At 46.4% G+C, this 21,779-nt stretch overlaps 2 protein-coding genes across 2 annotated transcripts in view; both read right to left on the bottom strand.

Annotated features, from left to right (window-relative positions):
- Positions 1–2,686: 2,686 nt before the first annotated feature.
- LRIT2 (leucine rich repeat, Ig-like and transmembrane domains 2) lies at positions 2,687–6,572 on the bottom strand. The gene is made up of 3 exons (XM_039218060.1): positions 6,463–6,572; positions 5,413–6,194; positions 2,687–3,447 (listed from the first exon to the last, which is right to left on the bottom strand). Exons 1-3 carry the CDS (start codon positions 6,570–6,572, stop codon positions 2,687–2,689), a joined length of 1,653 nt encoding a protein of 550 aa, XP_039073991.1.
- A 6,239-nt stretch (positions 6,573–12,811) lies between these two features.
- The window catches only part of LRIT1 (leucine rich repeat, Ig-like and transmembrane domains 1), a 9,961-nt gene continuing 993 nt past the window's right edge, over positions 12,812–21,779 (bottom strand). Inside the window, exons 2-4 of the mRNA XM_039218059.1 lie at positions 17,993–18,459; positions 14,664–14,969; positions 12,812–13,785 (exon numbers count right to left, since the gene is read on the bottom strand). Coding sequence (XP_039073990.1) covers positions 12,812–13,785; positions 14,664–14,969; positions 17,993–18,459 — 1,747 coding nt within the window. The remainder of the gene's footprint in view (positions 13,786–14,663; positions 14,970–17,992; positions 18,460–21,779) is intronic.

Genomic DNA, 21,779 nt, shown 5'->3' with positions numbered 1-21,779 from the left:
CACGAGCGGGAGAGGGGCAGAGAGAGAGGGAGACACAGAATCTGAAGCAGGCTCCAGGTTCTGACTGTCAGCACAGAGCATGACGCAGGGCTCAAACCCATGAATCATGAGATCATGACCTGAGCCAAAGTCGGATGCTCTACCAACTGAGCCACTCAGGCATTCCCCAACTTTTTAATTCTATGAAATAACATGGTGCTTTGCAGTCTGACAGCCCTGGCTCTGAATCCTGGCTCTGTTGCTTAAGTGTAACTTTGGGCAAGAGACGAAGCTTCCCTGGGCCTCACTTCCCTCATCAATGTATGGTGCGAAAAATCATTGGTATGAAGGTGACAAGAGCTAATCTATGTAAAGCACCTCACACCAGCTTTGTATGTGCTGATATGAGCTCAGAAGACAGATGCTATCCTAGATGTACTAGAGGAAGTTTGAGGATGTCCACATGCTAGAGCACCATATCCCAGAGGTGAGGACTCCTGCATATGCTTACTCCCAGAATGTTCCTGCCCACCGCTAGGCCTGGGAGCCTCTCCCCTGTACTATGTGAGGAGAGGAGAGTGGACTGGGAGAGACGTGGAGGACGGCAAGGCAGACGCCACAGTGACCTGTGCAGCTGAGCATCTGTGTTCTGAAGGATTAGGAACTGATAAGACTGTCCCAAAGGGAACCCATGGGATTCTGTACCAAACAACTGTCCCTCAGAACCCATCTGGTAAAATGTGGCAAGAGCGGGGGCAGAGCCAGAGTCTCTTGCTTCTATAAGGACGTCTGCAATTCTGCTACTCTGAAGCCTGGAAGCTTTGAGAGAAGCCAGGGTCAGCCCATCTAGCATGGATGTTGGCATCTGTTGGCAAGTAGCAATGCTTCTCTGACAGTCTTCAAAGGCCCTGGCCTTGGGAGGATGGATGGGGAGCGTGGGGAAGATGCCATGAATGGAGTAAGGCTGCCAGACTGCCATGTGGACACCAGGAGGGGCCCTTAGAAGATTCACAGACATAACTGGGTGGGGCGGGGGGTGGTGCTGTTAAGAGCCTAGTTTCCAGAACAAAGCGGTGATGGCTTAACCAACCATAAATTGATCAATAAAATAAACTACTTTATTTTGTAGCAACAGGCTGATGATATTGGGGACATCTGTGTGACATTATGGAATTGTGAAGATGCATGTTTTTAGCTGAATGAGTTCCAGTCATTTATTTATTAATCAATAATTTACTCAATCATTCTTTTAATAACACATGTTCTGGGCATACTGTCGGTGTCAGGCCAGGTGCTAGGTGTAGAGGCTCCAACATACCAGAAGAAAGGAAGAAAAAGAAAAAGGACAAAACCCCTCCCTTGGGTTGACAATAGCAGATGCCTGGGGCCAGCAAAGGCTTCATTCCAAAGGCAAGTCACCTTGCTTACAAATGACTCCTGAATCAAAGGCGCTCACCTTAAAATTACTTGGTCTAAGCTCTAAATAGATAAGATTCCCAAGAGCATAACAAATGAATCTGAAACTACACCATCTTTTAAACATTAAACAGAACTTAACACTAATTAAACATTAATTAAACAGAATGTGAAAGGTATTAGCAAAGATATCATATTATTACATACATATTTATACACACACGTAATCCTAGTAAGATCTGATGTTCCGAATGGCCCAGTCTATATATTTAGTCACACTGAAAGAAAACACAGATGGACACGGATGCCCTCAAAGGTGGTAATGTTTACTGTGATGACATTTATTGAGAGTTTACTATGTACCAGGCATTGTTCTGAAAGCTTTACATGCGAAAAGTCATTAATCACCAGGAAAACTCTATGAGGTGGGTAGTAGTAGTATTATTCCCATTTTACAAATGAGGACAATAAGGCACAGGAAAGGAGAGAAATTTGCCCAACATCACAAAGCCAGTAAGAATTTAAGTCTGGGAAACTGAGTTCCAGAGTCTGTGCTCTTAACCTTCCCCAGCCCCCCGCCAGTCATATCGCCTAATCGATCTGAATAATGTGCATCTTTACCCTAGGATTTTTTTTAGTGTTTATTTAATTTTAAGAGAGAAAGAGTGCAAGCAGGGGAGGGGCAGAGAGAGAGAGAGGGAGACACAGAGCTGTCAGCACAGAACCTAATGCAGGGCTCAAACTCACAAATCATGAGATCATGACCTGAGCCAAAGTCAGGCACTTAACCGACTGAGCCACCCAGGTGCCCCTACCCAGGATTTTTTAAAAGGGCTCTCTAAGGGCGTTAAACTAATGAGATTCCCATAAATCCTCTCTAGACCTGTTCCCTCTCCTTAAATTTCCATGTTCATAAGAGCAGCTGAATAAACACTGGCCCTGCTCACTGACGTACTTCTAATTCTCACTGCTGTATTATACTTGTCTTCTATGGCCCCTTCCCACTTCCTGTCCCTTCTGTCCCATGCCCACCACAAAGCTTTCTTTGCTAGGAGTGGAGCAAATGTATAATAAGACAATTTAATTGGACAGGACAGAGCTCCACTGCCACCCCTTCCATGAAGAATTGTGTCTACCTGATCACTGTGTCAAGTTCGGTGCCTGGAACAGAGTAGGTACTCAATAAATACTGTTGAATGAATCAGTCAAACCAAGTAGAGTTACCACAGAGGGTTGGATTAGAGACTAAAGGTCCATTCTTCCCCCACCCCCTGTCCCCAGCCTGAGCTGTTCAGCCCTTGTCTTCCTCTTGGTATTTCTCTTCATCCCCTTCATCATCTCTATGCCCCAGGCCATCCTCACAGACAGCTATGTGCTCTCTATAGGAGCAGTCCCTGTGCTGTGGCACTGCACGGGGGCACCTGGGTGTCTTCCTGCTGTGAGGACAGCAGTGTAGCCCCCACTCCCTGCAGCTACAGGAGGCCTGGGCTGCCCAGACATAGGCGCCCACGGGCACCGCCAGCAGTACAACACACAGGACCACTGTGATGTGCAGGAGGCGCTCCCGTCCCTCCAGCTCGCCATGGTCTCTGCCCGTCACAAAGACCACACACCGGCCCCTGCGTGGGGGCTGGCCCCCCAGGCTGAGGCATGCCTCATACTTTGTGCTGGGAAGGAGGTCATCCACGGCGTATGTGTTGATTCCGGGACCGATGTGGACCACCTCCTTCCTGAGTGTTTCATCTGATGCAATATAGAGGGTGAACCATTTCTCCTCAGAGGTGTCAGCCACTGCAAACCACTCCAGCAAAATCCCATGCACTGTCTGCTTGACAACCCTCAGGTCAACATAGTCACTGCCATCTGAGGGGAAAAAGGGAGAATGGGGCGCAGGCAGGGTCTGGGCAGGCTGGACTTGGAGGGAGATGACAAGGGTGCTCCTGCCAATGGAGTTGGAGGCCACACAGGTGTAATTACCCCTGTCCACCAGGTGGGCAGCAGGTATAACCAGCTCCGACAAAGCAGTATCTTCTGAAGTAGATGAGGTCAACACTGGGTGGAGAGAAAGCAAAACAGCCCTGGTAGACATTTCTCTGATAGAAAACTGGTTAGTGTTCACCAATGCTAGTTATATTATTTTTTTGAGCTGGAGGTGACCATTTACTAAGCAAATGTTTGGTGCCAGGTGTTTGCCTCTCAGCACCTCTGTAAGGTAAGTACCCCATTTTTACACATAGGAAGTTGAGGATGGGAGTGATTAAGCAACTTGCCCACCATGAGAAGTGATCAGAGGCAGTGACTGATCTGGAATCTTATTCTTCTGCCTATGAAGACCACATTGTCAACTTCACTAGCTGCTCCCTCCAAACTACAGAAGAAACCTTACTGAGATGACAGCATGGTTTTTTGGGAGATCTCTCGCCACTGTGTGATACTGTGAGCTTCAAGAAGTGTCTTTTTTTTTTTTTTTTAATTTTTTATTTTTTACCTCCCAGATGTAGAGAGGCTCAGAGTCTGGAGCCAAATGCCTGGGTTCTATTCCTTACCAACCATATGGTCTTAGACAAGTTGCTTCAATTCTTTTGGCTTCAATTATCTCATTGGTAAAATGGGATGATAATAGTATCCATTCTATGTTTGATATGAAGTGCTCATTGTTAGCTGTTGTTATTACTGAGAGAATACATATAACATGGTACCAAAGAAACTGACTTCAAAGCATTCGGAAACAATAAATCCTACATTTCTCCTACATTGATATTTAACCTCAAGCCAATAACATGTGATCAAAATGCTAGGAAAAAGTCAACAGTTCACTTAGTTAGGTATTTCTTAAATCTTCTAGTGGTTTTTCACTATACATAACAAATATCTGAGTTACTGACTATATTTCTCAAGTTTTACTGAGATATTTCTAGCTGTCTTCTAGACTTCAGGATATCCCTAGGGAACCACCTCTGGCCTTGTGATATGTCCCAACCCTGCAAGGTAGCATTAAAAGTGATTCCAGCTGATGTATGAAAGCAGACCATAGGGTTTCAGGAAATGAGAGGCAGTTTTGAATCCCAGCTGTGGGGCCCATGGAGGTCACTATCATCCAGGGTCCCAGTAGTACAACTTCAAGCCAATAAGATCTGAACAACACAGTAGTGTGAAGTGTAAAATTCAGTCTATATCTAGGAATTTCCAACCTTGCCCAATGGTAAGAATTAGTTGGGGAAAGGAAGAGGGAAAAGAGGGAACCCTTGTAATATGCATTATTCTCAGGTCTTCCCCTGGACACAGAAGATCTGAATCTCCAGGGCAGGGGCCTGGAAATCTTATTTCAAACAAGTACTCCAGATAAGTCTGCTCCAGCAAGTTTAGGAAATAAGTAATAGAGAGTCTCTAGAATTAGTCCTAGTCAGAAATTCTATGATTTAAAAATACACAGTATAGTATTTTTCATCTAGAAGTCTCTCAAAGAATATATTTGTTTATATACAATTTTATAATATTTATATAATATGTTAAGCCAACTACAATACATATATTTACATATGTATATATATCCTATAGAGATGTGTATACAATCACTTAAAATCATGCCAATAGTGGAATGCTATCTTGGAAAATTTCCTGATGTGGCGAGTATAATTCAAGCCTATCCCAATCTTACTCACATCCTTATTTCATGATTGACCCAATTTAGAACCTCTCTGTTGAGGGGCGCCCGGGTGGCTTAGTCGGTTAAGCGTCCGACTTTTGCTCAGGTCATGATCTCGCGGTTCGTGGGTTCGAGCCCCGCGTCGGGCTCTGTGCTGACTGCCAGCTCAGAGCCTGGAGTCTGTTTCAGTCTGTGACTCTCTCTCTCTCTGACCCTCCCCTGCTCACGCTGTCTCTCTCTCTCTCTCTCTCTCTCCTAGAAATAAAAATAAATAAATAAATAAATAAAAAAAAGAACCTCTCTGTTGAGGATAGGGTTGCTGTAGACCTCAGTCTTCCCCAAGACACATCGAAAGGGTCCATATGGCTTACCATCAAATTCTCTCCACATGCTAAGAGGATAAGTCCATGCAATGGTTGGTGAGGGCCTGGCTTGTGCCAGGCATCTCAGGGTCACTTTCTGTCCCATCTGGATGATGACACTGGCATTGGAGGTTGAGATCTGTGGCTTCATGCAAACACTAAGCTCAGTTTCATGAAAAAGCTGCCCTGCTTTGGAGAGAGGGTGTTGGCACATCAGGTAGGAATTCACCAGGATGACGGGGATGCTGATGGACTTTACAAATTGGACAAGTCCCCTCAGGCGACAGTCACACAGCCAGGGGTTGTCGTGCAGTGCCAGCACCAAGCTGGAGTGAATCTTGGCTCCACAGTCAGGCTGATGGGGTTTCTGGTAAGCCAGCCAGTTCAAGAAGACGCTCTTGGATACAACTGTAAGCCTATTGGAGGATAGGTCAAGGTAGGTCAGGTTGACCAAGAACTGAAGAGCCAGCTCAGGGAGCACATCAATCCTGTTGTGTTTGAGATCCAAGACCCTCAAAAGAGGGGTGGCTTGGAATGCTGTCCATGGTACTGAACGGAGTTTGTTCCCCTCCAATCTCAGCTCTTTCAGTTCTGACAGGTGCTCCAGGGCTCCTAGGTGTATCACAGTGACATTGTTAAAATTAAGCCAAAGGTATTCCAATGTGCTCGTGTTGATGAAGGACCCTCGGGACAATTCAAATAAGGGTGAATTTTCAATTCTCAACTGCTTTAACTCTTCAGGAAGTTTCCTTGGAATCTTTCCCAAAGAGATAGACACGCACTGCAGAGCCCTGTACAAGAAACCACAAAAGCTTTAAGATGAATATCAGGGAAGTGAGATCAGGTTTATTCTGGCATTAGATGTATGAATTAAAAGAAAAAATATATATGTTATTCACTTTAAATAAAAGAGACCCATTTTGGTAAAAATGCACAGTTCTCCAAAGTTCAGCACCAACTAGAGATTTCTTGCCAAATCTAGGCCTGTTCCCACTCCACAGCTTCCCCAAAGAAAACCCATCCCCTACAACCTTCTGGCATCTTGTTAGCACAGCGCACCTGCCAAAACTGTCCTCTGAGCAGGTACATCCTGGCAGACAGGATGTCTGAGCTGCATGTGAATCCAGAAAGACCAGAACTAGCAGGCAATAGTGAGAAACTGAAGCCATATTCCTCCGTAAGAAACTACCCTGCAAGTTTTGAATAAGTATAGTCCAAGCTTCCGAGGGACAAATCCTATTATTGGTAATCCATGGTGATGTAGGTCAGCACAGCAGTGGCAAAATCCCTGGATGCTCTGAGGTCTGTTATGGCCCAGATCACAAACTCAATAAGAATCCATGAAGAGGAAGCTATGTGTCTTAACTGAGGTCACAAAATTCACCCCTTTTCTAGTTCTTGAGTCTAGAAAGCAAACTCTAAACCAGTTGTCCTATTAAGCACTGATACTGCCTTCCCTCAGTTTCTTACAAAAAGATCTAAGAAACCAGCAGGTATTACTATCCTGAGCACTATGGTTCAGGTTATTTGGCCAGAATCCATCCAATACTTCATCCATCACAATTGGCTCCTGAAAACTAGAATTTTCAACAACTCTCTAAAAGTGAATGCATGGTGGGTAACAAAGATGTGACCACTCCCATCACTGGCTTTCTCCCCACACCTGGTGTGATGGTTTCAATCCTCTGCTCTATTGACAGCTGCCCTTGCCACTTGGATGATCAGAGTCAGAAAAGCATCATGATGCAGAGGTTAAACCACAAGATTGTGTTTTCTGATTAAACCAAAGTGTGTTTCTTATCCTGGATCTCACAACTTTTCCTGAATGCTGTGTATGTCACATGATAAAGACTTACATTTTAGGTGAGATATATGTGATTTGGGGTACTTACTTTTCCAGTCTTTAATCATTCAACAAATGTTTATTGGCTATGTGCTCTAAGCCACACACTTTCTAGGTGACAAAAATTCACTGGCTGACCCCTGTGGGGTCTTCTATCTATCTTATGCTTCCATGTCTTGAGATCTTCAGAAAATCATTAAGCTCCATGAATCTCAGTTTCTCCTCTGCAAAATGGGGAAATTAATAAACACTTCATAATATTTATAGGAAAATTTGAGATTATATAAAATAAAGTACCTAACAGACAGTAGGTATGTTAATTCCTTTCCCACACCAACAGACTCTTGAAAAGCAGAAAAGTCTACTTCCCTATTACTTGGGGTAATTCCTGGTGAATATTAAAATTCCATGAGTTCCCCTAAGACTCATTATATACATTATACCCTACAAAAGGCCTCAAGGAAGAAAATCCGCTTAGCAGTTAACCAGTGAGGGGGGAAATGGGTCACCAACTAAGCTGATTACACTCCAGGCTTTCTATCCAAGCCAGATATGTTTGCCTGAGGTTTTTTTTTTTTTTTTTGTCTAGCTCTACAATCTGGCTAGATCTCTGAAGTTCCTCTCAAGGTAAAAATCAAAACAAAGAGAGTGCAATGGGTGCAAAGCTTGTGCTAGACATGGAGATGTGCTGCCTAGAGCCTCTTCAAGGAATGAGTTGATGCTCACTTGCAAGAATTGCTTGCATGAGGGCATGCCCTTCCCGAAGGAAACCACATGTAGCAACTGAGGGTGGAGGGCCCAGTTTGGCCTGATGATGGGCAGCTCTGATTCTCACTCCAGAGACTTGTACCAGGTTGTCCACAATTTGTTCAAGTTTCCTTTTTGGGGAAAAAAATGTGATTCAATTCACTGCATCACAACCCACTAGTGAATTCTTTTCTTTTTTTTTAATTTTTTTAATGTTTTATTTATTTCTAGGAGAGAGAGAGAGAGAAACAGCGTGAGCAGGGGAGGGTCAGAGAGAGAGGGAGTCACAGAATGAAACAGGCTCCAGGCTCTGAGCTGGCAGTCAGCACAGAGCCCGACGCGGGGCTCGAACCCACGAACTGCGAGATCATGACCTAAGCGAAAGTCGGACGCTTAACCGACTAAGCCACCCAGGCGCTCCTAGTGAATTCTTTTCTTACCTCAAAATGTAAGAGCCTAAAGAGATCTTCATCCCCTACAATTTCTTCCCTGTCCGTCCCCATGTTATCATCTTCAAATGAATCCAGCTGAACCTAACTTTTCAGTGGTTTGATGAAAATTTGAAAAGAACATCCACTGGCATGTTATTTCTGAACTCACGCAGGCCACTTCTACACTGCTCCTTCTCCTCTACTGACTCCTTCATCTCCTGGTTTCCTTATTTGGCATATAGGCACAGGGAGTAGTTATGTTTTCAGTTAAGGCAAGAGACTGGGGCAATTAAAGCTGAGTTATGTCATTTACCTTAAATAACTGGTGGTTAAGTGGTGTCCCTAAAACTCAAGAGAATTAACCACAAGGGGAAGGGGTTTGAGAATATGACACCCTCATCTCCCTTCCAGTAGGATATTTTCAGGAACTTGGCTCTTAGAATTATTAGTAGAGACAGTCATGAGCAAGGAGACATTCTATTTGTGAAATAATTAGATATAAACAGCCTCTGGGTGGTGGCTCTCTGGCTAGTCTTAATAGAACCTTAATTAGACTATTTATTAAATATATAATATTTAAAATTTATTAAATATAATATATAAAATTATATAAATATATAATAAGAATTATTTATAAATAAGACTATTTATTTGGAAAATGGCACCCCAATGTTAGTAGAACTCTGGGATGGCTCAGACAGAGAACTAGGTGAAGCAGAGAAGAGGAGGCAGACATGCTGTCTTCCCACTTTTTCAAGCTAGTGCTCTTTCCTCAATCATCCATCTGCCGCCAACCACATCTGAGATGTCTTCCTGGCTACCCATGCTCCATGGCATGCCTGTGATGGACACACAAATGACTACATTCTCAAGCCCCCTTGAATAGGTGGGCTATCCAGCTAATATTCTGGCTAATGACATTTTAGAGGAAATAATGTTTTGAAAGCCCCTGTATGATTCTTCAGTTTCTCTTCTCCTTTGTTATATCAATTGTTGACATTCTAGGTGGTGGAGTCTTCATCAACCCGGGTCCCTGAGTGAATAAATGGAGCAGCGCCCTCCCTCCACCCACATTTACCACAGACTCAAGAGACTCTGTAAAGGCAGGGATAAACCTTTCTATATTAAGCCACAGAAATTCGGGAATTGTTAGCATAGAATAAGCCTAACCTATCCTGACTATAATACCTTTGCAGTCAAATAACATGTTCAAGTACTTTTAAGTTTATTTTTGTCTCCACTGGGTGTATGATAGTTAAACATTTCCAGCTCTAGGATCTCTACACGCACTGCTCACTGAGTAATTTCAGTAGCCTACATAAACTTTCTGGGTTACAATTTCTGTTCTTTGCCTTTTGTACCTTACAACTTACACATGCAACTTGAGATTAGTGACATTGGACATATTCCCTGCTTAGGTTAAAAGGAATATAACCATGCTGCACTCAGAAAAAGACACGATGAAGTTACCACAGTCTCAATCAACCTCCAGACAAGGCTTCCAAGGACACCATGCTGTGGAACCACCATGGTGTAGGTTGGTCTTCATCACTGGGAGACCAGAAATTATTTTCCCTGTACACTAAAAGGTTTTCAGGGATCAGCTTATACTAATCAGACTCATATACAAAAAGATCAATATATAAGCCAGACATCATTTTGTTTTTTACAATGGGAATTTTTTCCACTTACATGAATATTCATGAGCATAATCCAGGATGGTTCCCCTCTACTAAGACAAACCAGGGAAGACAGAACACACAAAGGAAGACTGACAGTTGGGTATTGGCGAGGCTGACTATCTTGGGGATCATTCCCTCCAGACCTACTAAAGTAGGTCTTAATGAATTATTGAAAAGTTTGAATTCTCTCTCTCTCTCTCTCATATATACACACACACCCACACACACACATTCACATAATGTTGAATAAATACTAACAAATTCTTGTTTTCAAGTTCCTGAATTTTCTTCAAACAAGGTTTAATAAAACCCACTGGATGTTTGTTGTCACTGGGCCAATAATTGTTCAATCTTTATTGGCTCAGCCAATCATTTAGAGAAAACATCTTCACCATTTCAATAAATGACTGCTTTCATCCACTTTACTTAAATATGTTCTAATTTGGGGAGTGAATATTAATCTCATATATCACACAATCAGAATTGAGTCTTGGGTCTCAGTAGCAGAAATGTCTTGATAAATCTACATTGGGGTTTGGAAAACTACAGCCTGGGAGCCAAATCCAACCTGCCACTTGTTTTTGTAAATAACATTTTATTGGAACACATCCATGCCCATAACTTACATATTGTCTATGGCTGCTTTCACTCCCCATCAGAAGAGTTGAGTAGTAGTGACAGAGCCTAAAATATTTACTATCTGGGTTTCTTTACAGAATATGTTTGTTGACCCATTCTGTAGACAATGGTTTTTTCATTTTCCAACCAAATAATCCCTCTTACCAATGGCTATGGTCAATAAGTTTAGTCAGATGTACCCTCCAGGTGATGGGCAGAAAATATCCACATGTAGAATTTCTATACTCGTGTATACTGGTGGCCTTATGGTTCCTACAGTTTCCAATGACTTGAAAAAATCAATTTCCATAATGAACTTGCTGTAGATCACATTGTAGAGATCAATTGCTTGTAGAGATCAACACTGAATAGAGAACTTCAAATTGCCCAGAAAGTTATCAAAGACATAGATCCTCCAAGAAAATTGATCACTACCTTCGATAAACTAGTCGATTCTTTGGGCTTCAGTTTTTTCATCTGTAAAATCAAGTAGCTCATCCTCCATAATGGGTTGTTGTAAAAATCAAATAAGAGAAAGAAAGGAAATATGTTGTAAGGTCATATGTTATAAGGTCTTTTGTAAATGTGAGAGGGAGTACAGTCACTTTAGAAATCCTTGCATCACACTGTTTCATATCTAGCAAATGTTCAACACCAGCAGGTGTTCCCTGGGATTGTTTGCTGTCCCCAAATTTCCTCAGTTGCTATCTCAAGGCCTTGACACCAAACACCCTGGATGCTCCCCTTATGTAAGCCCAGTCCTGCAGACAAGACACAACATCGGCCCTTCTGCTGGAAACATTCACCTTCACTTGTTCACAGAGGTGTCTCAGATGCTTCCCAAGTTTAAGCACATTGAACAGGAATCCCACTTTGAAGTGGCTTACTGAGTAACTGGGAAAGCCCTGAGACACCCTCAGGTAATGTCAGAGGGTGACAGATGGGAGAGGTGAGCTGTGTGCCAGACAGCATTGGGTATACTGTATCACCCATCATGGAGGGTCTCTCTGATTCCTCCAGCCTGACATTCTGAGAGTAAATGAGCAGTAGTCTCTTGGGCATCATCCAAACCTCTATAATTTATTGAAAATCAAATGATCATCTCTAGGCACCCAGAAGAAAAAATGTTATAATCCTTAAGTGTACACAGTGAGGGCACAACGTGTGTGTGTGTGTGTGTGTGTGTGTGCGTGTGTGTGTGTGTGACTATACAAATTTGGCTAATGCATCAAGGGACTGTGTGTGTGAGTGCCTATGAGTTAGCATAAATGTAATCAAGATACAGGAGAGGGGCATGGTAAAGACTGTCAACCCTGAAACCAATTGCCTGGTCCTGATTCCAGAACAGCCACCTCCTAGCTGTAGGCCCATTGTGGGCAATGTAGTAGATTAGATCACCGCTCAGCAAAATATTTCCTGACCCCCTTCACCTCCCTAGGAGAACTGTCCTTTGCTGCCCCATGAAAGTTGGGTTTGGTCATGGTACGTGGCTTTGGCAGATAGAATCTGGGCAGAAATGGCAATGTGGCAGTCCTAAAGCCAAGCACTTAAGAGACATCCCGTATTCCTGTTCATTCCTCTGATACTATCTGACTTCTCCAAGAAAGAAGATTGCCCCAAGTAGCCACTGACTCTCCATCCTGGGCCCCAAATATAACTCATGAAGCAGAGCCACCCTGGTCAACCCACAGACCTGTAGGTTATGTGCAAATAGTGCTTGTTGCTGCATGCCACTGAGATTTTACTTTTATTTGTTACACAGGGAAAACTGACTGATACAGGCAAGTCGATTAATCCCCATTTCTTCTCCAGGGAAGTGGGGAGAATACGTATGGCCTGCTGCAAAGTGTTGTTATAAGAATTAAAAAAGTCAATGTCTGTTAAGCACTTAGAACACTTCCTGGCACATAGTAAGTGCTTGGTAAGTGTTAGCTGCTGTCGCTGTGTGTACATGTATGAGGAAGCAGGTACCCAAGTGGGCAAGAGGGGGTAAGTGTGGGGTCAGGTGTCAGAGTAAGTATGTGGGAGTGGAAGACAGAGAGTGGACGGGGGCAGGTGTGTGGGCACCTGGAGGGGAGCTGAGTACCTCAGCAGAAGTACTCATTGATCCGTCTGCCCCCCCTGCCCACCCAGACCTGAGAGTCCAGGCTGGAACGGGCCGAGAGGAGCCTGTCGGCCTCACTAAGGCTGTGCTGGGACAGCTCCTCAGAGCCATCCTCGCTGTGGCCCAGCCTCTCCAGGTTGACGTAGGCACCGGTGGCCTCTGTGGAGTCCCCAGTGCGGCACTTCTGGCAGCGCCTTCGCAGAGCACCACAGCAGACGAGCAGGGTGAGGGGCAGGGCGATGACAATGGCCACACTGATCACCACCACATTGATGAGCCGCTGGGTGGCTTCGGCATCTACCACCTCGTCCGTGGAGAAGATGACACACTGCTCCTTCTGGGGCACCAGGTCCCGCACACAGACACATGCCACGTACTTGGTCTTGGGCGCCAGCCCACGGATGGTGATGCTGGTCTTTCCAGGTGGCACAACCACCCTCCGCATGTTGCGCTGCCCAAAGACCGCATAGAGGACACTGAAGGTGGTTGTGCTCCCCCCCTGGTGGGCCTTCCACACCAAGGTCACACTCTGGTAAGTGTCTCCCACCACCTTGAGAGACCTCACCATCTGGGCCTCCTGGCGTCCCGCCCGCCTGTCCGAGCTTTCTCCTGGGATCCCCATCTGGAAGTGCTGGAGGCTCAGCTCCTCCTTCACGCTGGGCAGGGGGGGCCCAGTGGCCAGGACAGCAGGTTCAGGGATGTCGGGGACATGCCTGGCCACCATCTTGTTGTATGCGGCAGCTTCCGCCCCCTCACCTGTCCTTGCCCACAATGCCCCTGGGCTCCCACTGTGTTCTGTGGAAGCCTGGGGCTCAGTGACGGCCAAGGAGATGACAGTCTCTGAGACTCCCAGAAAGTTCTTGGCCTGGCAGATGTAGTCTCCAGAGTCGAGGTGGGACACAGCAGGCAGGCCGAGCAGTGTCCAGCTCGTGCCATCGCTGGCGACTTCCTGGTGCACTGAGGGAAAAGAGGCATAAAGCAGGAAAATGAATGGGCCCATCTGCCCCAAGCTTCCTCCTAGGGCCAAGTTCACAGCCCCTGGACTGTGTATGCTCTTGTATACACAGGAGACCTTGTCTACCCAACAAAAAAGAACAGTCTGTGCTCTGTAACCCAAGCATTTAGCCTCTCAGAGTCTGTTTACTTACAGAACAAAAGTTTGTTCTTTAAAGTTCAATGACATTATGCACATAATATACTTAACACCTGAGGAGCTCAATAGACGGCAACTCATATCCTTAATCACTCCTAGTGATACTGACTAAATATTTACAATTTGGAAACTTACTATAAATATCAAATATACTAAGAATATTTTTTTAAAAAATTTTTAATGTTTTATTTATTTCTGAGAGAGAGAGAGAGAGAGACAGCATGAGCAGGGGAGGGTCAGAGAGAGGAGGTACAGAATCTGAAACAGACTCCAGGCTCTGAGCTAGCTGTCAGCACAGAGCCCAATGCGGGGCTCGAACCCACGAACCCTGAGATCATGACCTGAGCTGGCTGGGCGCTTAACCGACTGAGCCACCCAGGCACCCCACTAAAAATATCTTCCACCAAAATGGCATCATTTTGTTCCTCCCAGGGTGGGCCCTGATCAGAGTGACTCCTGGAATATGTAGGGTAGGTTGACAGCTATTGTCATCATGGAAGCCATTGTCCCATGTTCCGTGTCTGGACAGAGCCTGTCCACCTCCACGCAGCCACAACGGGAGTAAACAGCTTCGCTTAGCCTACCTCCCTCTCCTCGGCAGATCTGACCTCCCACCAAGGATGCTGACCGCCTCCCACTCATCTGTATAATCTCAGCCCCGCAGTCCCTGTAGCTCACACACCTGTGCCATTGAGCGGGTACCCATTGGCTCTCCTCCAGCTCATCTCTGGCCCAGGGACACCGGTGGCCCCACAACGTAGCAATACTGCACTGCCCAGAGGGGACCGGAGGCTGGCTACCCCTGGTCGGAGCTCCGGACTCTGGCACTTCCTCAGTTCCAGTTGGCTGAAGGCCACTCCGGCCAGGCTGCGCGGGCTGGCACACTTCAGCCTGGCCTCTATGAAGGCCAGATTTGGGGCCCAGCCTTCCAGAAAATGGGCGAGGTCGTAGAGGCGACAGTCACATACCCAGGGGTTGTCCTGCAGCCCTGCAGGGACAAGAGGGGAAGCAAGAGTTGAGCCCTCAATATTCACATCCCTGTGCCCCGCCCCCCTTTCCGGTCAGGGAGAACAAGGCATATCCTGAGCTCAGAGTCAGCCGACCCGGCCTCCAGGTCCAGCTCCTTGCCTCTCTAGCTCTGCATCCTGAAGGCTGGTTCTTCATCTTGAATGATAGCAGTACTTCCCTCTGAGGGTTGCTATAGGTGTAAATAAAGATAAATCACATCAAGCATTTGGGTAAGCCATACAGCATGCTGACAAAATTGGCAGTTACTGCTGCCATTCCTGGACTGACCCTTTCAGGCTGCTTGCTGGTCAGGCAGTGGGTATTTCAGCAATACCTGCAGTATGCCAACACCCATTTCTCAGAATTCTTCGTGATCCCCGGCCCTTGACCCCTGTCCTCTCAGTTTATAATTCTCAATTTCAGCATCAGCATCACCCCAGCAGTGAGGGTGGCTGTTCTGAGCCATGGTCCCTTTGACACAAGCTCCCAAGGGGAGGAGTGAGGAGGCCAGGAAATCAAATCCTATGTCATATCCCCAGCCCTCTTTAAAACTGGACTTCTTTATAAAGATGAGAGTAGGTCACTGCACCCACCCTGTCCAGGAACCTTCTATAAATGGAGGCATATCATGTGTCCTCATTTTTAGGCACTATTCCTTTTTATATGTTTGCATTTCTGAAATATGGAACGAATGCATTTCATGTAGTGTCATCTTTTTTATCTCTCAATAATTGTTATTAAATTTGACAGTATGTCTAATAATCAATGGCATATTATTTATTTACACACATATATTTGATATATTTGGAAGGGGAAATTTAAGGTTTGAGGAGGTTGCATTCAGCTGCTTGTCGATCCGTGACTTTCAGGTCCTTCTGGACACTTGCTGGGAGAATACCAGTTCCTTCCTCCACCCATCCTCACTCCATCGCTATTGTAGCTGCTACCCTGTGTCACTGGTTAAATGCATTTGATGATACCTCTGCACCCCAAGAATCATGACTTCCCAGCTCTAGTGGTGAGCTATCTTGTATTCACCTCTTATTATAGAGCCCCCAAAGAATTAATGCAAGCAGCAAAGTTAAATGACAGGGAAACTTTTACCCCTAAGACTGGCAAAAGTTAAACACTCCAACCATTTAAATTATTAGCCTCATGAGGGATTAGATTTTCATCTATCTTCTTCCCAGCTATATCCCCAGAACCTAGTACCAAGCCCCCACACTGATAGGCACTCAAATAAACTTGAGGAGTGAACCCCTGCATGGGTGGTCTCACACAGCCCGGGGAGGGGGTGAGAATCGGCCCAGCCACTTGGAGACCATTAGATTGATATTAAAATGTCTAATGTGCCCACTCCATGGCCTAGGATTCCATTTTTCAGTTCTTATCCTAGAGAAACATTTGTGTCTGTGCACAAGGGTGCATTGTCAAGAATGTTCTCTGTGTCATCATAGGTGTTAATAAAATAATGGAAACAACCTAAGGGTCCATTAAAGGGAGAATGGCTAAATTAGCTGTAGTATAACTCTACTATGAAAAATTATGCAACAGTTTATTTAAAAAATGAAGTTGATCCATTTGTAGCAACTTACAAAGATTTCCAAGACATATTGCTGAATGAAAAAGTTAGTGCTGGTTGATATAAACAATATGATACATACAATATGAAATTTTATGTAAACACAGATAAAACTTCAATGTGCATGTATGTATATATATGTATGTGCATGTATATGTATTTTTTTTAAGGAGGCTTCACACCCAGTGCAGAGCCCAGCACAGGGCTTGACCTCACAACCCTGAGATCAAGACCTAAGCTAAGATCAAGAGTTGGAAGCTTAACTGACTGAGCCACCCAAGCACCCCTGTAAATGCATTCAAAAAGAGAACATGCAAATGAACATAAGAGTGGCTAATTGTTAGAAGGGGGAGAAGGATTTGGGATCAGAAGAGGAAACAAAAGGGGTTTTAGCTTTTTCTGTAATGTTTTAAATGTTTACATATATTCATGTGTGAGTTATGTCATTAAAATTAAAATTAATATTAATTTTCTGGAATGACTGATGCCACCTGTCACACTCACGGCTAGGCATGAGCCTTGGGCAGGAAAAGAGATATAGTTCACCTGGTTAGACATTGGTTCATTACAAACAAGAAGGAATCAGAGAGGGGTCAGCTTGTGTAACCATTCCATTCTGCTTTGGGAAACTGATTCTCAGGGGGCCTTTTCCTGGCTGCATGACCTGGAAGATCTCTTGTACATCATTTTCCTTATTTGTAACACTGGGTCAACTCCCCTTGCTCTGGCTGCTGGACATGGTCATTGGAAAAGGTTATCAGATCTTTCATATATTTATGTTCGTTAAGGCGGAAAGGAAGGAAGGAAGTAGGAGGGCGACATGGAGATGAGACCTGGGCCTGCTGAACCCGAGGGACTTGGGAGCTGAAAGAACCCATCAAAGTCATGCCAAGCAGACTCCCAGCTGATAGGTCTTTGGCTCGGGGGCTGTGTCCAGAAAGGATGGGTGGCTTTGGGCAAGGCTGCCCTGACAGGGCTGCCAGCTGAAGGCTGCTGCTGACAGTGCCCCAAAGCCTGGGCAGCCAGCCCTACCTTGATGTGGACCCGGGTTGCACATAGCTGTGTCTGCCACATGTATCTACTGTGTGCTAAGAACTGACTTATAAGCGCAACTCGGACCTTTTGAGATAGGTGTTATTACCATTCTCTCTTCACAGAAGGGAACCAAGGCACAGAGAAGCTAAGCAATTTCCCCGGGGGACACACAGCTAGTAAGAAGCTGCGCTGGGATTTGGACTGGCAGCAGCCTGAGCTCCAAACCTGCCAGTGTGTGCCTCTCACTCAGTCTTCACTCAAACCCAGAAGGTAGGCGTGATTTCTATTTTTGGGGTAAAGAATCGAGACTGAGAGAGGCTTAATAACTTGCCTAAGGACCCCCAGACTCCCCAAGGTGGCTCCAAGTGAAGGATGCCGCCTCTTACCTAGCACCAGCCTGGTGCGGTGGCCGGGAAGGAAGGGCCCGGTCTGCAGGTGAGCCCAGGTGGCCAGCAGCTCCTGCGGGAGCCTCATCAGCTGGTTGCTGGAGAGGTCGAGGAAGGTGAGGTTCCCCAGGAAGCGCGCGGCCTCGGGCGGCACGGCCGAGAGGCGGTTGGCCTGCAGGTCCAGCAGCCGCAGCTGGGGGGCGTCCCTGAGCGCCGCCCAAGGGAAGGCGGCCAGGCGGTTCCCGGGAAGGCGCAGCTCTCGCAGGCGGCGCAGGCCCCTCAGCATGAGGGCGCTGAGCTCGCTGAGGGCGTTGTAGGGCAGCCACAGCTGCTCCAGGCGGCCCAGCGGCCTGAAGGCCTCCGCGGGCACCCTGCGAATGGCCGTCCGCTCCAGGCGCAGTCTGCAGGTGTCCGGAGGGACGGACGCGGGGGGCAGGGTCATGTCGGGGTCGCTGCACACCACCGTCCTGGTCACAGAAAAGGGGAGGGGGGGACATTTGAGCGAGGGTCCTGTCGGGTCCGCGATCCTACCCCGCTTCCTCCAGGGAGGCCTCCTGGTCTGCACGGGAACCCGGGACCACCAAACCCAGGCTCCTCGCTGTGGTGGGTCCTGGAGGTGATTTTCCTTTGAGGGGCTTCTTGCTTTCAGAGCCTTTCACAGGGGTCCCCGAGGGCCATTTGGTCCTGTCCCTGGCTGAAGGACCTACGTGTCCCATGACAGCTCACACCACCTGCAGTGCACTAAGAATGACTAGTATTCGTAAATCCCGAGATCATTTTGAGCATTGCAGCGCTGCATACATGTGTTAAGTGTTCCTTTGTTAAATTATACCTCCGTTTTTGCGATATTATTTATATGACATATAATATACTATATGTCATATAATAATAGGACATATAATATACTATATATTTTACATACAATCTGCTACAGGAGTGCAGTGCTATTTAGTGACCACTATCAGAAATTTCTGCATTCCGGGGCGCCTGGGTGGCTTAGTCAGTTAAGCGTCCGACTTTCGCTTAGGTCATGATCTCGCGGTTCATGGGTTCGAGCCCCGCTTCGGGCTCTGTGCTGACTGCCAGCTCAGAGCCTGGAGCCTGTTTCAGTCTGTGACTCCCTCTCTCTCTGACCCTCCCTTGCTCACGCTGTCTCTCTCTCTCTCTCCTAGAAATAAATAAAACATTTTAAAAAAAATAAAAAAAAGAAATTTCTGCATTCCAGCTCTTTGCTGTGATCCCTCTACAGCGACTTCCTAAACTTTGTTCAACTAAGTTTGGCACTGAGGCAGAGGACAGAGAGATGAAAAGAAGCAGGCCTTGCCCTCCAAGAGGCCACAAGTCAAGGCTGTGTTATATGCCATCGCCGAGAGCAGCACACTCACGCAAGGTAGAAAGGAAAAGATTCTCAAGGAGATAAAGCTTGGAGGCTGGGTCCCTCCGGTCATTGTGCAGCCTGTTTTCACCTAGAGGGCTTCTCTGCTCCCGCTGGAGCAGGTGGAGATGGGGGTCAAGTTTTGCTTTGCTAGGGGACCTTGTTCTCTTGGGCTGCTTACATCAGGCCTTCCCGGTGTAACACACACTCTGCCAGCCTCTCAGCTCGACCTGAGTACTCTGTTCAGAGCTGACTGGCTGCACTTGGCTTGCTGTTCCCTTGTCAGGGGCCCAGGGATTCCCACCCACTCACTTTGTTCAGATATACATGGATACCCCTCTCCCTCCACTGAGGGTACTGAGGGCTGGGTGCTGTGGAGATTCAGAAGAATATCAGACTCATAGCCCCTGTCCCTATACAATAGCTTACAATCCAGCTAAGGAAGAGAGAGCACTGGGGGCAGTGATATTTTCAATGATAATGGAGTTTGGATGTTGCAGGGAGGAAGGTGTGGATATACGCGGGAGGAAGGCAGTTGATGGGGAAACACGCCCTGAAATTCATCAAAGGAGGGATCAAAGAAACCACTAAGAAGCCAGCACAGGCGAACAGCACATCTGGTGGGGAAAACTGGGCATAAAAACATGGGGACACTTCTGTCTGGGTGCCCAGACTGGCCACCCCAAGGATGCACCCGTTTCCAGAAGTACCCACAAGTTCATGATGTGGGAGCATGGAGCATGGGCAGGTCACCCAGGCTGTTCAGATGTAACCATGGAACCCTCTGACAGTCCCTGATTGGAGGTGGGCTGAGGAAGGCATCTGAGATGAGGAAGGAGCCTGTCTGGCTGTGCTATCTGTGCCTGTGGCTGTTGGGGACCTCAGGGCCTCCTATAGCCTTTCATGGCATCATTGCTCTCATAGGACACTCCATGCAGAATGGGCTGGTGCCTATGAGCCATGAGACTGTCAGGCAGGTGGAACTCATGGTAAGAGCTCTGGCTTCAGAGGAGGGATGGCCACTCACTGACATTAGGGCCCTGGAAGCTGACCTTGGAGCTTTATTTTCTATCTTAAGGCTAACCTGGAATCACAAGCCTTCTCCCGGTCCCTGCCCACGACAGCATTACCAGCTGAGACAAGATCCGGAGATGGAACTAAAGCCCTGGGTTCTAGAACCAGGTCTGTCACTGATGCTGTGTGACTCTCAGTCCTGCGCTTTCTGTAAGTAGCAGGAGAGGCTCTTCATCACCCTAGTCACACTGTCCCTGGCCACGGGCTATTTCCTGGCTGGCTCAGTGCTTATTCCTGGCTTTCCTTGGGGAGAGCATCCTTACCTCTGATGATCCGTATGGGTTGGAGCATCAGAGACTTGGGTCAAAAGTGGAGTTCTCGTTTTTCAGACCACACAAGGTATCCTTTCTTGGGGGTGACTCTCCATTCTCTCCATCCCCTCACACCCAATCAACCCAACACCCATTACCAGGAATCATTTTAAGTGTCACACTGATAACACTGCTGCCCTGATCAGAAATCATCAGTGGCTCCCAGCACCCATCTAAGACAAGGGAGAAGGGGAGAATAGAATTCCAAAATGTTGAAAAGATGGTAGTAAAGGCCCTTAGCCAAAGGCTGAAATCCCCAAGCAAGTTGGGAAATGCAATGGTCATTAGTAGATAAATTGAAGGTGTCAGAGAAATGATAGTCTAAAGACTGCCAAAAAGAAAAAGAGAGAGAGCCATGGTGGGAGAGCAAGGGTCCACAAATCACAGTGGCTTTGGAATATCCCATGGAAGGGGAGGAGAAGATGGAGGTGCTCTCAGGGCTCAGGTAGGGCTTGGGGAAAGTCAAAGAAAAGACTGAGGATGGAGGGGTACTTGCTTGCAATGGAATGGGGCATTCCTGGGCTTCTGGAGAGCCCATAGAAATATGTTGAGGCTGGGGCGCCTGGGTGGCTTAGTCGGTTAAGCGTCCGACTTTCGCTTAGGCCATGATCTCGCGGTTTGTGGGTTCGAGCCCCGCATCGGGCTCTGTGCTGACTGCCAGCTCAGAGCCTGGAGCCTGTTTCAGTCTGTTACTCCCTCTCTCTCTGACCCTCCCCTGCTCGCGCTGTCTCTCTCTCTTTCTCCTAGAAATAAATAAAAACCTTAAAAAAGAATTAAAAAAAAAGAAGTGATACCAATTTAAAAAAAAAAAAAAGAAATATGTTGAGGCTGAGGCTCCTGGGGGATGGGCCAGAGTTACCCCGAAGTAAGGAAAGCAGGAGGAAGCAGGTGGTCACCTGTATGGTGAGGTGTTAAGAAGTACCAGGGCTGTATCAACAGATGAATGGATCAAGAAGATGTGGTTTATCTATACCATGGAATACTACATGGCAATGAGAAACAATGAAATCTGGCCATGTGTAGCAAC

Source organism: Hyaena hyaena, unplaced genomic scaffold, assembly GCF_003009895.1.
Source record: "Hyaena hyaena isolate Hyena2069 unplaced genomic scaffold, ASM300989v1 scaffold_734, whole genome shotgun sequence".
Taxonomy (NCBI): Eukaryota; Metazoa; Chordata; class Mammalia; order Carnivora; family Hyaenidae; genus Hyaena; species Hyaena hyaena.
This window is presented reverse-complemented; position numbering and strand designations above follow the sequence as displayed.

What these genes read in the sequence shown, in the direction of transcription:
- LRIT2 (XM_039218060.1), bottom strand. Translation starts at nt 6,572, where the DNA reads ATGGCTTCAGTTTCTCACTATTGCCTGCTAGTTCTGGTCTTTCTGGAT. An exon ending in TCAGAGGACAGTTTTGGCAG is followed by an intron (nt 6,195 to 6,462) that starts GTGCGCTGTGCT and finishes TTTCTTGTACAG; the next exon opens with GGCTCTGCAGTGCGTGTCTA. An exon ending in CATGTGGAGAGAATTTGATG is followed by an intron (nt 3,448 to 5,412) that starts GTAAGCCATATG and finishes CTCTCCACCCAG; the next exon opens with TGTTGACCTCATCTACTTCA.